General features: G+C 39.9%; 1 protein-coding gene across 7 annotated transcripts in view; it reads left to right on the top strand.

Annotated features, from left to right (window-relative positions):
• Positions 1-15,736, top strand: part of LOC133632630 (spermatid perinuclear RNA-binding protein-like) — a 56,999-nt gene that overhangs the window by 29,542 nt on the left and 11,721 nt on the right. For 6 of the 7 annotated variants that reach the window (XM_062025168.1, XM_062025163.1, XM_062025165.1 and 3 more), the window contains 2 exons: positions 2,675-2,772; positions 15,585-15,678. In XM_062025168.1, coding sequence (XP_061881152.1) covers positions 2,675-2,772; positions 15,585-15,678 — 192 coding nt within the window. The remainder of the gene's footprint in view (positions 1-2,674; positions 2,773-15,584; positions 15,679-15,736) is intronic. The other variant, XM_062025167.1, reaches the window with a different exon arrangement.

Raw genomic sequence — 15,736 nt, 5'->3', positions numbered from 1 at the left:
GGCGGTCATTATGGTGGTACTTGATGAATACTTAGACCTACTACGATACTGTATTTTCATGGTGGCACTTGATGAATACTTAGGCCTACTACGCTACTGTATTTTCATGGCGGTCATTATGGTGGTACTTGATGAATACTTAGGCCTACTACGCTACTGTATTTTCATGGTGGCACTTGATGAATACTTAGGCCTACTACGCTACTGTATTTTCATGGCGGTCATTATGGTGGTACTTGATGAATACTTAGGCCTACTACGCTACTGTATTTTCATAGCGGTCATTATGGTGGTACTTGATGAATACTTAGGCCTACTACGCTACTGTATTTTCATGGCGGCCATTATGGTGGTACTTGATGAATACTTAGGCCTACTACACTACTGTATTTTCATGGTGGCACTTGATGAATACTTAGGCCTACTACGCTACTGTATTTTCATGGCGGTCATTATGGTGGTACTTGATGAATACTTAGGCCTACTACACTACTGTATTTTCATGGCGGTCATTATGGTGGTACTTGATGAATACTTAGGCCTACTACGCTACTGTATTTTCATGTCGGTCATTATGGTGGTACTTGGAGAACCACGTTTTTTCTGAGGTGGTACTGACCTATTTAAGTCCATTCTAGGAGGTTTATATTTATTATAAACCTCCTGGAATGGACTTATGCTGTCTTTAAGTCAAAGTGGAGTAGTTATTGTGGCCAAAAGAATCCAGGAAGTTAAGCTCATGACGCAGCAAGTTGAATGATGCGGACACATTTGTTACTGGATACTTTCTAATGCGCTTCTTCTTGGAGACTTTGTATGTGTAAATGACATGCAATTATAATTATTTGATACTTGTTGATATTGACATGTGCCGTTTTATTGTTTAATCCTCATTACGTATGGCTAACTTGTGTGCTATTGTGTGCTTGGCTGTTGTGTAGTTACTAGCTCCTAGTAGCCTATAGCCTAGCATGTTTACCTTTTGTAAATGACTTGACCAAAATAGGGGGGAAAAATGTGCTTATCGGTAAACACACTGCAAGACTGCTTTTGTCGCACATGATATCACACACAAGTAAACACGCTGCAAGACTGCTTGTATCGCACATGATATCACACACAAGTAAACACGTTGCAGGACTGCTTGTGTCACACATTATATCACACACGAGTAAACACGCTGCAAGACTGCTTGTGTCGCACATGATATCACACACAACTAAACACGTTGCAGGACTGTTTGTATCGCACATGATAACCTACACAAATAAACACGCTGCAGGACTGCTTGTATCGCACATGATATCACACACAAGTAAGCACGCCGCAGGACTGCTTGTATCACACATGATATCGTACACAACTAAACACGTTGCAGGACTGTTTGTATCGCACATGATATCCTACACAAATAAACACGCTGCAGGACTGCTTGTATCGCACATGATATCACACACAAGTAAGCACGCCGCAGGACTGCTTGTATCACACATGATATTACACACAAGTAAACACGTTGCAGGACTGCTTGTATCGCACATGATATAATACACAAATAAACACGTTGAGGACTGCTTGTATCACACATGATATCACACACAAGTAAACACATTGCAGGACTGCTTGTATCGCACATGATATCACACACAAGTAAACACGCTGCAAGGCTGCTTGTATCACACATGATATCACACACAAGTAAACACATTGCAGGACTGCTTGTATCGCACATGATATCGTACACAACTAAACACGTTGCAGGACTGTTTGTATCGCACATGATATCCTACACAAATAAACACGCTGCAGGACTGCTTGTATCGCACATGATATCACACACAAGTAAGCACGCCGCAGGACTGCTTGTATCACACATGATATTACACACAAGTAAACACGTTGCAGGACTGCTTGTATCGCACATGATATAATACACAAATAAACACGTTGAGGACTGCTTGTATCACACATGATATCACACACAAGTAAACACATTGCAGGACTGCTTGTATCGCACATGATATCACACACAAGTAAACACGCTGCAAGGCTGCTTGTATCACACATGATATCACACACAAGTAAACACATTGCAGGACTGCTTGTATCGCACATGATATCACACACAAGTAAACACACTGCAGGACTGCCTGTATCGCACATGATATCACACACAAGTCAACACGTCGTGAGACTGCTTGTATCGCACATGATATCACACACAAATAAACATGTTGCAGGACTGCTTGAACCGCACATGATATTACACACTGCTTGTATCGCTGCTTCCATTGTGACAAAGTGAAACCTTGTAAGTGTAAAAAGAAGTTGTATTAGAAGTCAATTGTTGTCAGTTAAAGGAAGTACAATGTAATAAGATAACTGCAGTATCATAAACACTTGCTAGATTCAAAGTAAAGCAATACAGGATGATTGTGTCAGGTGTGTACATTGGAGTGAGGAGGAGAGAACATCACAGATGGTTCTATGGTTCTATTTTCACCAAGCAGATGGAGCAGCTGCCATCAAATCTGGCGGACTTTCAAAATAAAGCATCCTGGCCTTGCACTGATGAAAAGATGTCCTCCTTGAACAGTAACACTGTGTTGGAATATTGGCTGAGGTGATTTATTTTGGTGTAAAGAGAACACTGCTGTGACGTGTCCTGGTCTAGGAGGTCCAGGAGTCCAGGACCCCTGTGAGAAGGAGCCCACTGACACTGTAGGTCACCTCAGCAGCCAGCAGGCCGACGCCGTCACGCACAGTGCACAGGTGAGTGCGCCCCCTGTGGAAGTAAGTGGTACAGCATGCATGGCACTACGAGGGCCGATTACGCAACTTATAGGCAATTGAATAGACTGCAAAGACAAGATATTTAATGTTCACACTGGTAAACTTAATTTTTTTTTGCAAATAATCATGAACTTAGAATTTAATGGCAGCAACACATTGCAAAAAAGTTGTCACAGGGGCATTTTTACCGCTGTGTTACATGGCCTTTCCTTTTAACAACACTCAGTAAAGGTTTGGGAACTGAGGAGACACATTTTTGAAGTGGAATTCTTTCCCATTCTTGCTTGACGTACAGCTTAAGTTGTTTTTAAGCAAAGTCCCTTCTGCTATTTTAGGCTTCATATTGCACCACACATTTTCAATGGGAGACAGGTCTGGACTACAGGCAGGCCAGTTTAGTACCCGCACTCTTTTACTATGAAGCCATGCGGTTGTAACACATGGCTTGGCATTGTCTTGCTGAAATAAGCAGGGGCGTCCATGACAACGTTGCTTGGATGGCAACATATGTTGCTCCAAAACCTGTATGTACCTTTCAACATTAATGGTGCCTTCACAGATGTGTAAGTTACCCATGTCTTGGGCACTAATACACCCCCATACCATCACACATGCTGGCTTTTCAACTATGTGTCTAGAACAATCCAGATGGTTCTTTTCCTCTTTGTTCTGGAGGACACAATGTCCACAATTCCCAAAAACAATTACAAAATGTGGACTCGTCAGACTACAGAACACTTTTCCACTTTGCATCAGTCCATCTTAGATGAGCTCGGGCCCATCGAAGCCAGCGGCGTTTCTGGGTGTTGTTGACAAATGGCTTTCTCTTTGCATAGTGGAGTTTTAACTTGCACTTACAGATGTAGCAACTAACTGTATTTACTGACAGTGGTTTTCTGAAGTGTTCTTGAGCCCGTGAGGTGATATCCTTTACACACTGACGTCGCTTTTTGATGCAGTACCGCCTGAGGGATCCAAGGTTCGTAATATCATGGCTTACGTGCAGTGATTTCTCCAGATTCTCTGAACCTTTTGATGATATTACAGACCGTAGATGGTGAAATCTCTAAATTCATTGCAATAGCTCGTTGAGAAATGTTGTTCTTAAACTGTTGGACAATTTGCTCACACATTTGTTGACAAAGTGGTGACCCTCGCCCCATCCTTGTTTGTGAATGACTGAGCATTTCATGGAAGCTGCTTTCATACCCAATCATGGCACCCACCTGTTCCCAATTAGCCTGTTCACCTGTGGGATGTTCCAAATAAGTGTTTGATGAGCATTCCTCAACTTTCTCAGTCCTTTTTGCCACTTGTGCCAGCTTTTTTGAAACATGTTGCAGGCATCAAATTCCAAATGAGCTATTATATTTTACACCTACAGTTATGGTCAAAAGTTGACATACACTTGTAAAGGACATAATGTCATGGCTGTCTTGAGTTTCCAATCATTTCTACAACTCTTATTTTTTTGTGATAGAGTGATTGGAGCACATACTTGTTGGTCACAAAAAACATTCATGAAGTTTGGTTCCTTTATGAATTTATTATGGGTCTACTGAAAATGTGAACAAATCTGCTGGGTCAAAAGTATACATACAGCAACATACATGATAAATGTTGGTGATGTAGAAAAGTTACAATCAAATCAAATGAGCTTCATGGCGTGGCCTCTTAACTTCATGTGAGTGATTATGATTGACGACACCTGTTGACTTCTCTGAGCCCATTTAAATAGGACTCGTGATGCAGTCATTAGACTCGGTTAAAAACGCGTCAATGGGAAAGTCAAAGGAACTCAGCACAGATCTGAAAAAACGAATCATTGAAGTCAAGTCAGGAAAATCACTTGGAGCCATTTCAAAGCAGCTTAAGGTCCCAAGTGCAACTGTTCGTGAGTATAAAGTGCATGGCACAGTTTTGTCACTGCCATGATCAGGAAGAAAACGCAAGCTATCACCTGCTGCTGAGAGAAAATTGTTCAGGGTGATCAAGAGTCAAGCGAGAACCACCAAAAAGCAGGTCTGCAATGAATTGGAAGCTGCTGGAACACAGGTGTTGGTGTCCACAGTCTCAGTCGCCATGGACTGAGAGGCTACCATGCAAGAAGGAAGCCCTTGCTCCAGAAGCGACACCTTAAGGCTCGTCTAAAGTTTGCTGCTGATCACATGGACAAAGATAAGACCTTCTGGAGGAAAGTTCTGTGGTCAAATGAAACAAAAATGTAGCTGTTTGGCCACAATACCCAGCAATATGTTTGGAGGAGAAAAGGTGAGGCCTTTAATCCCAGGAACACCACTCCTACCATCAAGCATGGTGGTGGTAATATTATGCTCTGGGCCTGTTTTGCTGCCAATGGAACTGGTGCTTTACAGAGAGTAAATGGGACACTGAAAAAGGAGGATTACCTCCAAATTCTTCAGGACAACCTAAAATCATCAGCCCGGAGGTTGGGTCTTGGGAGCAGTTGGGTGTTCCAACAGGACAATGACACCAAACACACGTCAAAAGTGGTAAAGGAATGGCTAAATCAGGCTAGAATTAAGGTTTTGGAATGGCCTTCCCAAAGTCCTGACTTAAACGTGTGGACAATGCTGAAGAAACAAGTCCATGTCAGAAAACCAACAAATTTAGCTGAACTGCACCAATTTTGTCAAGAGGAGTGGTCAAAAATTCAAGCAGAAGCTTGTGGATGGCTACCAAAAGCGCCTTATTGCAGTGAAACTTGCCAAAGGACATGTAAGCAAATATTAACATTGCTGTATGTATACTTTTGACCCAGCACATTTGCTCACATTTTCAGTAGACCCATAATAAATTCATAAAAGAACCAAACTTCATGAATGTTTTTTGTGACCAACAAGTATGTGCTCCAATCACATTATGTTCTTTACAAGTGTATGTAAACTTTTGACCACAACTGCATGTATTATTATGCCTACATATTCTTACTTATATTCGCACACTATGTATATTTACTACACCTAAGTATTCTTCCAGTGTACACACCTAACTAGTACTGATGTATATTTACCAGTATTACTAGGTGTACTACAGGGGTGTCCAAAGTGCGGCCCGGGGGCCATTTGCGGCCCGCAGCTAATTGTTTACCGGCCCGCCACACATTCTGGAAATGCTATTGCAAAAATTTAAAAAAACATAAAAAAATGTGGAATGAGGTGAAATCTAACTAGAAAAAGTTGCAATGTTGACACAAAGCTGCAATGCAGGCTGTTTTTTTTCTTTTGTCTATCTATATTTTATTTTTTTTGCCTTTCCCCAAAAAAAAAAAAAAATCTATGTTATAATGAATTATTGACCTATTCAAGGCTCCAGTTATTTAAAATATTTCACTTTAAAATGTTTTATGTGGAAAATATTGCATATATTGTGTGGTTGCCATATACAAATATCAAAGTTTTCTTTGACAAAAGAGCATAAAACAAACAAAATAATAGTTCAAACGTAAAATCGACACATATGTCTGAAGTTGATATCGTAACTTAAGTGTTGAAAGTAAAAACAACTAATAAAAATGTTTTACTTTATGAGTGGGGCACCTTTTGGATCCCAAATTTATTTAATGGGATTTTATTAATCTTTTCACTGTGATTACTCAAAAATAATAATGAATTAAAATCAATGGTGTCCTGCATTATTGATATTTTTAAGGCTCTAATTACTTCACATCAAACATTGCTTTCTGAATGTTTTTGGCAGTGGGGGAAATACTGCATATTTCAGTTTTATTATGAAAAACAAAGTTGTCTTTGACAGGAAAGGCTTTTTTTTTTTAAACTTAATATCAACCTGAAGTTGATATACTGTAGAGATTTACTGTAAGCGTTAAATAAATTTAAAAAATAATAATTTAACTTTTTTTATACAAATTTTAACATTTTAATCATTGAGACCCTTTATGGTCCCCGGGAGCCCTAAAGGTAAAAAATTTAAAAAATCAATATATTTTGTTATGGTTTTGAAAATGAAAAATATCAAATTGGCCCCCGCATGCTTTAATTTTCCCGTGTGCGGCCCTCAGTGGAAAAAGTTTGGACACCTCTGGTGTACTACATCAGTACCACAACAACATCAAAGGTTTTAACGATGGCGGCGCACTGATCTCAGCCTCATTAGCACTTCCTCCGCGTGGCCATGAACTTTCCACCAGGGGGGGTACTTGCACGTCCCCCCCCTCTGGTCCAGAGTCAGCGTTTCTCGCCGGGAAGTAGTCCCCTCCCCGCTCTCCCCGACTGAGGGGGCGTGACGTAAACACTAACACCGCACAGCCTAATTAAGCGCCTAATTAGCGTGGGAAACGCCACCGCCCCCGACGCTCGTAAAACAACAAAGTGCACCCCCGAGGCGTGAGAACGTCTTCTCTGCCTTTTGGAGGACATGCAAGCTCTGCTTCCTGTATGCACGCTTCTCGTTAACGCCACACAGAGTGGAGGTCTCAAGAAGGTAATAAATACAAGAATGTGTGTGACTGTGTTCTTGTATTTATACCCTCCTTGAGACATAAAGAAGGAAAAGTAGCTTCCATATGAGGAGGTGTGAACAAGTGATGACATAAACCATGGTCCCAATAACATTGCATCTAATAGAGAATGTCTCATTTGCACCCCTGCTGGTCAAAATGAGGGTGGTCCCAAAAAGGAGGGATTTTTCAAATTGACTGTGTGTCGCTTTTAAAAGTGCTCCCCCTCTGGTCAACATATGAAATAACAAGTGTGTGTAAAAATGTGAAGTGCTCCCCGTCTAGCCAAAATATGTAATAACAAGTGTGTGTAAGAAGTTGAAATGCGCCCCCTTTGGCCAAAATGTATACAAATAAATAAATATGTATATAGAGACATACTGTAATAACTTGAAGTAAATAATGAAGATTAAAAACCAACGAGATGAAGTTGAATGTGTGAATGCTCCAATGCTGAAGTTGAAGTGAAATGCTGACAGAATGAATGTTGGAATGGTTAAAATTAGGGCTGCAACAACTAATCGATTAAAATCGATTATAAAAATAGTTGCCGATTAATTTAGTCATCGATTCGTTGGATCTTTGCTATGCGCATGCGGAGAGGCAATTTTTTTTTTTTTTTTTTGTATTTTTTGTATTATTTTATTTATTTATTTTTTTAAATAAAACTTTATTTATAAACTGCAACATGTACAAACAGCTGAGAAACAATAATCAAAATAAGTATGGAGCCAGTATGCTGGGTTTTTTTTCAGTAAAATACTGGAAAGGATAGAAATGTAGTTTGTCTCTTTTATCCGATTATTAATCATTAATCGAAGTAGTAATCGACAGATTAATCGATTATCAAATTAATCGTTAGTTGCAGCCCTAGTTTGAATGTTGAAGAGTTTGAATTTCCAGGAAAACTGGAATTTGGTTTGAAACTTGGGAAAATGTTAGTTTGAATGTCCAGGATGAGTGGAATGTGTTGATGTTGGAATGATTTCAATAGTTTGGAAAATGTGGGCGTTGTGCAACTTGGAAAAATGTCACATTCATTTCAATGGGAACTTCCTGGAATTTTGGGTAAAAGCGGGATTTTTGGGGGGGAAATGATTAGGAGCATGAATGTCCTGAATGAGCTGAATTGGTTGGTGTTTGAATTGTTTAAATCGGTCAAGAAATGTTAAATTAGTAACAGTTTTTAAATGAAAAATTCCTGATATTTCGGGAAAAACAGGAATTTTTTCAAGTTCCTTAACCAAATTGTTTTTTTTCCTAAATATGAGGTGTGTTTTGACGGTGGAACAGTTGAAATGGGTTGAAAAATGTGAAAGGAGTACCGTATTTTTCGGACTATAAGTCGCAGTTTTTTTCATAGTTTTGGCCGGGGGTGCGACTTATACTCAGGGGCGACTTATGCGTGAAATTATTAACACATTACTGTAAAATATCAAATAATATTATTTATCTCATTCACGTAAGAGACTAGACGTATAAGATTTCATGGGATTTAGCGATCAGGAGTGACAGATTGTTTGGTAAACGTATAGCATGTTCTATATGTTATAGTTATTTGAATGACTCTTACCATAATATGTTACGTTAACATACCAGGCACATTCTCAGTTGGTTATTTATGCCGCATATAATGTACACTTATTCAGCCTGTTGTTCACTATTCTTTATTTATTTTAAATTGCCTTTCAAATGTCTATTCTTGGTGTTGGGTTTTATCAAATAAATTTCCCCCAAAAATGCGACTTATACTCCAGTGCGACTTATATATGTTTTTTCCTTCTTTATTATGCATTTTCGGCCGGTGCGACTTATACTCCGGAGCGACTTATACTCCGAAAAATACGGGTGGTGGAACTTAAGAAGGGTGGAAATAGGTTACCAAAAAACGGGAATTCCTGGAAATTTGTTGAACTTGGGAAAAATGGTAGTTTGAATGTCCAGGATTAGTTGAATGTGTGGAAGGTGGAATGGGTTGAAGAATGTGGGAATTGTGGAAGTTTGAAAAATGGCCAATTCATTTTGAATGGGGAAAATGAAAAAAAAAAAAAGAAGGAATTATGGGAAATCCGGGAATTTTTTTTAGAATTGTTGAAGTAGAGCACACAATTTCTGAACAGGCTGAATATTTTGAAGTTGGAACTGTTTGAATCAGATGAAAAATGTGGGAATTGTGGAACTTTGAAGAATGTCCCATTGATTTCAATGGGATTTTGAAAAAAATGTAGGAATTTCGGGAAAAGCGGGAGTTCTTTTGAAAATGGTAAAAAAAATTAATGTCTGAATGAGTTGAACTGGTTGGTGTTGAAATGTTTCTAATCGGTCGAAAACTGTTGAAGTAGTGACACGTTGAATTGAGAAATGGTATTACGGAATTCCTGGAATTTTGGGAAAACCGGGAATTTTTCCAGTTCAAAAAACAAAACCTTTTCTGTCCTATTTAAGAGGAATGTTTGGACGTTGAAACAGTTGAAGTGGGTTGAAAAATGTGGGAATGGTAGTCGCCAGAAAAATGGGTGGAAATAGGGCTTTGGAAAACCAGGAATTTTGGAAATTCCTAGATTTTTTTTAACTTGGAAAAAGAGTAGTTTACATTTCCATGATGGTGGAATGTGTTGAAGGTGGAATGGGTTGAAGAATGTGGGAATTGTGGAAGTTTGAAAAATGGCCAATTCATTTTGAATGGGGAAAATGAAAAGAAAAAAAAGAAGGAATTATGGGAAATCCGGGAATTTTTTTAGAATTGTTGAAGTAGAGCACACAATTTCTGAACAGGCTGAATATTTTGAAGTTGGAACAGTTTGAATCAGATGAAAAATGTGGGAATTGTGGAACTTTGAAGAATGTCCCATTGATTTCAATGGGAATTTTCAAAAAATTTAGGAATTTCGGGAAAAGCGGGAGTTCTTTTGAAAATGGTAAAAAAAAAAAAACTCGAATGTCTGAATGAGGTAAAATGGTTGGTGTTGAAATTTTTCTAATCGGTCGAGAAATGTTGAAGTAGTGACACGTTGAATTGAGAAATGGTATTACGGAATTCCTGGAATTTTGGGGAAACCGGGAATTTTTCCAGTTCAAAAAACAAAACGTTTTTTGTCCTTTTTAAGAGGAATGTTTGGACGTTGAAACGGTTGAAGTGGGTTGAAAAATGTGGGAAGAGTAGTCGCCAGAAAAATGGGTGGAAATAGGGCTTTGGAAAACCAGGAATTCTGGAAAATCCTAGAATGTTTTTGAGCTTGGAAAAAGAGTGGTTTACATTTCCAGGATGGTGGAATGTGTTGAAGGTGGAATGGGTTGAAGAATGTGGGAATTGTGGAAGTTTGAAAAATGGCCAATTCATTTTCAATGGGGAAAATGAAAAAAAAAAAAGAAGGAATTATGGGAAATCCGGGAATTTTTTTTAGAATTGTTGAAGTAGAGCACACAATTTCTGAACAGACTTAATATTTTGAAGTTGGAACTGTTTGAATCAGATGAAAAATGTGGGAATTGTGGAACTTTGAAGAATGTCCCATTGATTTTAATGGGAATTTCCAAAAAATTTTGGAATTTCAGGAAAAGCGGGAGTTCTTTTGAAAATGGTAAAAAACTTGAATGTCTGAATGAGTTGAAATGGTTGGTGTTGAAATTTTTCTAATTGGTCGAGAAATGTTGAAGTAGTGACACGTTGAATTGAGAAATGGTATTACGGAATTCCTGGAATTTTGGGGAAACCGGGAATTTTTCCAGTTCAAAAAACAAAACGTTTTTTGTCCTATTTAAGAGGAATGTTTGGACGTTGAAACGGTTGAAGTGGGTTGAAAAATGTGGGAAGAGTAGTCGCCAGAAAAATGGGTGGAAATAGGGCTTTGGAAAACCAGGAATTCTGGAAAATCCTAGAATTTTTTTGAACTTGGAAAAAGAGTAGTTTAAATTTCCAGGATGGTGGAATTGTTTGAATAGGTTGAAAAAAGTGGAAATGGTGGAAGTTTAAAAAATTGCCAATTCATTTTGAATCAATCAATCAATCAATCAATGTTTATTTATATAGCCCTAAATCACAAGCGTCTCAAAGGGCTGTACAAGCCACAACGACATCCTCGGTGTCGAGTGGGTCTGACATAATATTGTGAAAGTCCAACACATCAGCGAAAGTCCAGTCCATGGTGGGGCCAGCGGGAACCATCCCGAGCGGAGATGGGTCAGCAGCGTAGAGATGTCCCCATCTGATGGACAGGCTAGCGGTCCACCCCGGAGCAGAGTAGAAAAGAAAAGAAACGGCAGATCAACTGGTCTAAAAAGGGAGTCTATTTAAAGGCTAGAGTATACAAATGAGTTTTAAGATGAGACTTAAATGCTTCTACTGAGGTAGCATCTCTAACTTTTACCGGGAGGGCATTCCATAGTATTGGAGCCCGAATAGAAAACGCTCTATAGCCCGCAGACTTTTTTTGGGCTCTGGGAATCACTAATAAGCCGGAGTTCTTTGAACGCAGATTTCTTGCCGGGACATATGGTATAATACAATCGTCAAGATAGGCAGGAGCTTGACCGTGTAGTATTTTATACGTAAGTAGTAAAACCTTAAAGTCGCATCTTAGGTGCACAGGAAGCCAGTGCAAGTGAGCCAGTATAGGCGTAATATGATCAAACTTTCTTGTTTTTGTCAAAAGTCTAGCAGCCGCATTTTGTACCATCTGTAATCTTTTAATGCTAGACATAGGGAGGCCTGAAAATAAAACGTTACAGTAATCGAGACGAGATATAACGAACGCATGGATAATGATCTCAGCATCGCTTGTGGACAAAATGGAACGAATTTTAGCGATATTACGGAGATGAAAGAAGGCCGTTTTAGTAACACTCTTAATGTGTGACTCAAACGAGAGAGTTGGGTCGAAGATAATACCCAGATTCTTTACCGAGTCGCCTTGTTTAATTGTTTGGTTGTCAAATGTTAAGGTGGTATTATTAAATAGATGTTGGTGTTGAGCAGGACCGATAATCAGCATTTCCGTTTTCTTAGCGTTGAGTTGCAAAAAGTTAGCGGACATCCATTGTTTAATTTCATTAAGACACGCCTCCAGCTGACTACAATCCGGCGTGTTGGTCAGCTTTAGGGGCATGTAGAGTTGGGTGTCATCAGCATAACAGTGAAAGCTAACACCGTACTTGCGTATGATGTCACCTAGCGGCAGCATGTAAATACTAAAGAGTGCAGGGCCAAGAACTGAACCCTGGGGAACTCCGCATGTTACCTTAACATAGTCCGAGGTCACATTGTTATGGGAGACACACTGCATCCTGTCAGTAAGATAAGAGTTAAACCAAGACAAGGCTAAGTCTGACATCCCAATACGCGTTTTGATACGCTCTAATAAAATATTATGATCAACAGTATCGAAAGCGGCGCTAAGATCAAGAAGCAGCAACATAGATGACGCATCAGAATCCATCGTTAGCAATAGATCATTAGTCATTTTTGCGAGGGCTGTCTCCGTAGAGTGATTTGCCCTGAAACCGGATTGAAAAGGTTCACAGAGATTGTTAGTCACTAAGTGTTCATTTAGCTGCTGTGCGACAATTTTTTCGAGAATTTTCGAGATAAACGGTAGGTGGGACACCGGCCGGTAGTTCACCATGAGGTCAGGATCGAGGTTAGGTCTTTTGAGTAGAGGATGAATAACCGCTTTTTTGAATGCTAGAGGAACAGTACCAGAGGAAAGTGATAGGTTTATAATATTTAACACTGATGGACCTAATAAAACAAAAAGCTCCTTGATAAGTTTCCCAGGAATTGGGTCAAGTAAACATGTTGTTTGTTTTGTCCCATTTACACATTTTAACAATTCCTCCAATGTTATTTCATCAAAGAGAGAGAAACTATTTTGGAGGGCAATGTCCGTCGTATATACAGTCATATTTGTGTTAATAGAACCCAGTTGTAGCTGAGATGCATTGTCTTTAATCTCTTTTCTAATGACTTCAATTTTCTTATTAAAGAAATTCATAAAGTCATCTGCTGAGTGGGTGGAGCTACTGGGAGGAGTCCCTTGTTGGGTTAGCGATGCTACTGTACTAAACAAAAATTTAGGATCATTTTTGTTGAGGTGGATGAGATTTGAGTAATATTTAGCTTTAGCTGAGGTAAGCATGCGTTTATAAGTTATTAAACTATCACTCCATGCTTGATGGAAAACCTCAAGTTTAGTCGCACGCCATTTGCGTTCCAGCTTTCTACATGATAATTTCTGGGCTTTAGTTTCTTCTGTAAACCATGGGGTACGCCTTTTAGGGGCCCTTTTTAGCTTTAGCGGTGCTACAATATCAATGGTGTCGCGCAGGGCGTCGTTAAAGCTGTTAGTGAGGTTATCAATAGAGCCCACATAATTTGGGAATGGCGCCATTACTGAAGGCAGTAGGTCAGTAAGAGTCGTCGTTGTGGCAGTATTAATGTTGCGGCTGCTATAGTAGTTATTATTATTATTATTAGTTTGTTGACAATGAGTCAGAACTTCGAATTTTATAAGGTAATGATCGGACATTACTTTAGTGTACGGGAGTATCGTAACTTTAGAGGTGGTGACACCCCTGACAAGCACTAGATCTATCGTATTACCGTTGCGATGCGTGGGTTCATTTATTATTTGTGTAAGACCACAGCTATCAATTATAGTCTGGAGCGTCACGCATGGAGGGTCCGATGGGGTATTCATATGGATGTTAAAGTCTCCCATTATGATTATATTGTCGGCGTGCGTCACTAGATCAGCAACGAACTCTGAAAATTCATTGATAAAGTCCGAATAGGGCCCAGGGGGGCGGTAGATGACAGCCAGGTGGAGAGGCAGCGGTGTGACAAACCTCATAGTGAGCACCTCAAACGAGTTATATTTATTATTTAGGTCCGAGGTAAGGCTAAAGTTTTTGTTGTATATTAGTGCAACACCCCCACCCCTTTTAATGGGGCGGGCAATATGCGTTCCCGCATAGCCAGGAGGAGACGCCTCACCCAGCGCAAAAAATTCGTCTGGTTTGAGCCAGGTCTCGGCTAGACCAACGACATCAAGATTGTTGTCTCTGATGACTTCATTAACTAATAACGTTTTGGAAGACAATGACCTTATGTTTAAAAAGCCCATATTATAGGTAGTGGGCTGTTTTGAGGAGTTTTTGTTGAAAGTATCCGTAGTAGCAATATTAATAATGTTACGTTTATTATGCATAGTGCACTTTAAATAATTTCGACCATATCTAGGAATTGATATGACAGGAATTTTTAGATTGTTTGCCACCTCAGTAAAATGCATGTCCACCTCTGACGCAGAAAAAACATTATGTGAGTTGTATATTATTCTAGAAGAATTGCTATGTGTGCAGGGATTATCCAGCCTGGCGCTGGCTAGTTTTAGCTTAACAGACTCCTTATTAGCGCTTCTTTGTGGATTAGCATTTAGCTTTTTCGTTAGCCCCGCTAACAACAAAGCATTTAGCTTTGTTGTTAGCCCCGCCCGACACCCCCGCTTCTGCTTCCGAGCGCATCGCTTACGTCTCTTTCGTTGGCGGTCTCCGCTGGTAGTCGACGCCGCTGCTTCAAAGGCCACTGCTGGATGTAGCTCGCAAAGAATTCCCAAGCTAGCGAGCAGGTCCACCGTACACGCATCTTTCAGCCCAAAATGGCCCGATCTCTCCACATCCAGAATCGTAAGTCGGTCGTAAGTGATCACGGAGTGAACACGCTGTGAGCCAGCCATGAAATTGACTGAATTGAGGGGTATTTTTGCCAAATCGGTCTACACTTCCAGGAGCGCTCGCACGAAGCCGCTGCTCTGAAGCGCAGCCATCTTGGAAAATGTCCCGGAGAACCTGGAATTGTGGGAAATCTGGGAATTTTTGGAATTTTTCATGGGAAAGCCAGCGATTCCAGAATAGGCTGAACAGTTTGAAGTCGGAAGGTAGAGCGCGCCAAAATCTGGAGAAGAAGAAGAAGATGAATAAATAGATGAATTTTGGTGTAGAAAAGCATATGTGTGAATGTTTTGGAGCATTCACACAATTACAAACAAACAAAAAAATGAACTAAAAGCTTACCTTTTTTATATTTGCATAGTATGTATATATTATTAATGTTGTAAATACAAATATTTATATATCTAGAAAGGGTGGTCCTAAAGAGGTAGGCATTTTTCATAGGTCCCAAGAAGGTACGAAATGCAAAAATGTGTGTGTGTGTGTGTGTGTGTGTGTGTGTGTGTGTGTGTGTGTGTGTGTGTGTGTGTGTGTGTGTGTGTGTGTGTGTGTGTGTGTGTGTGTGTGTGTGTGTGTGTTTCAGCACGCTTTAAGACTCCTGGCCTTCGGACAGCTTCACAAGGTCTTGAACATGGACCCCCTCCCCAGGGGCCGGCCTTCGTCAGGACTCCTGGAAGGTGTGTGTGTGTTTGTTTGCGTGTGTGTGTGTGTGTGTGTGTGTGTGTGTGTGTGTGT

This window comes from Entelurus aequoreus, linkage group LG17, assembly GCF_033978785.1.
Source record: "Entelurus aequoreus isolate RoL-2023_Sb linkage group LG17, RoL_Eaeq_v1.1, whole genome shotgun sequence".
Lineage (NCBI taxonomy): Eukaryota > Metazoa > Chordata > Actinopteri > Syngnathiformes > Syngnathidae > Entelurus > Entelurus aequoreus.
The sequence above is the reverse complement of the archived record's forward strand: the minus strand, read 5'-3'. Positions and strand labels throughout refer to the sequence as shown.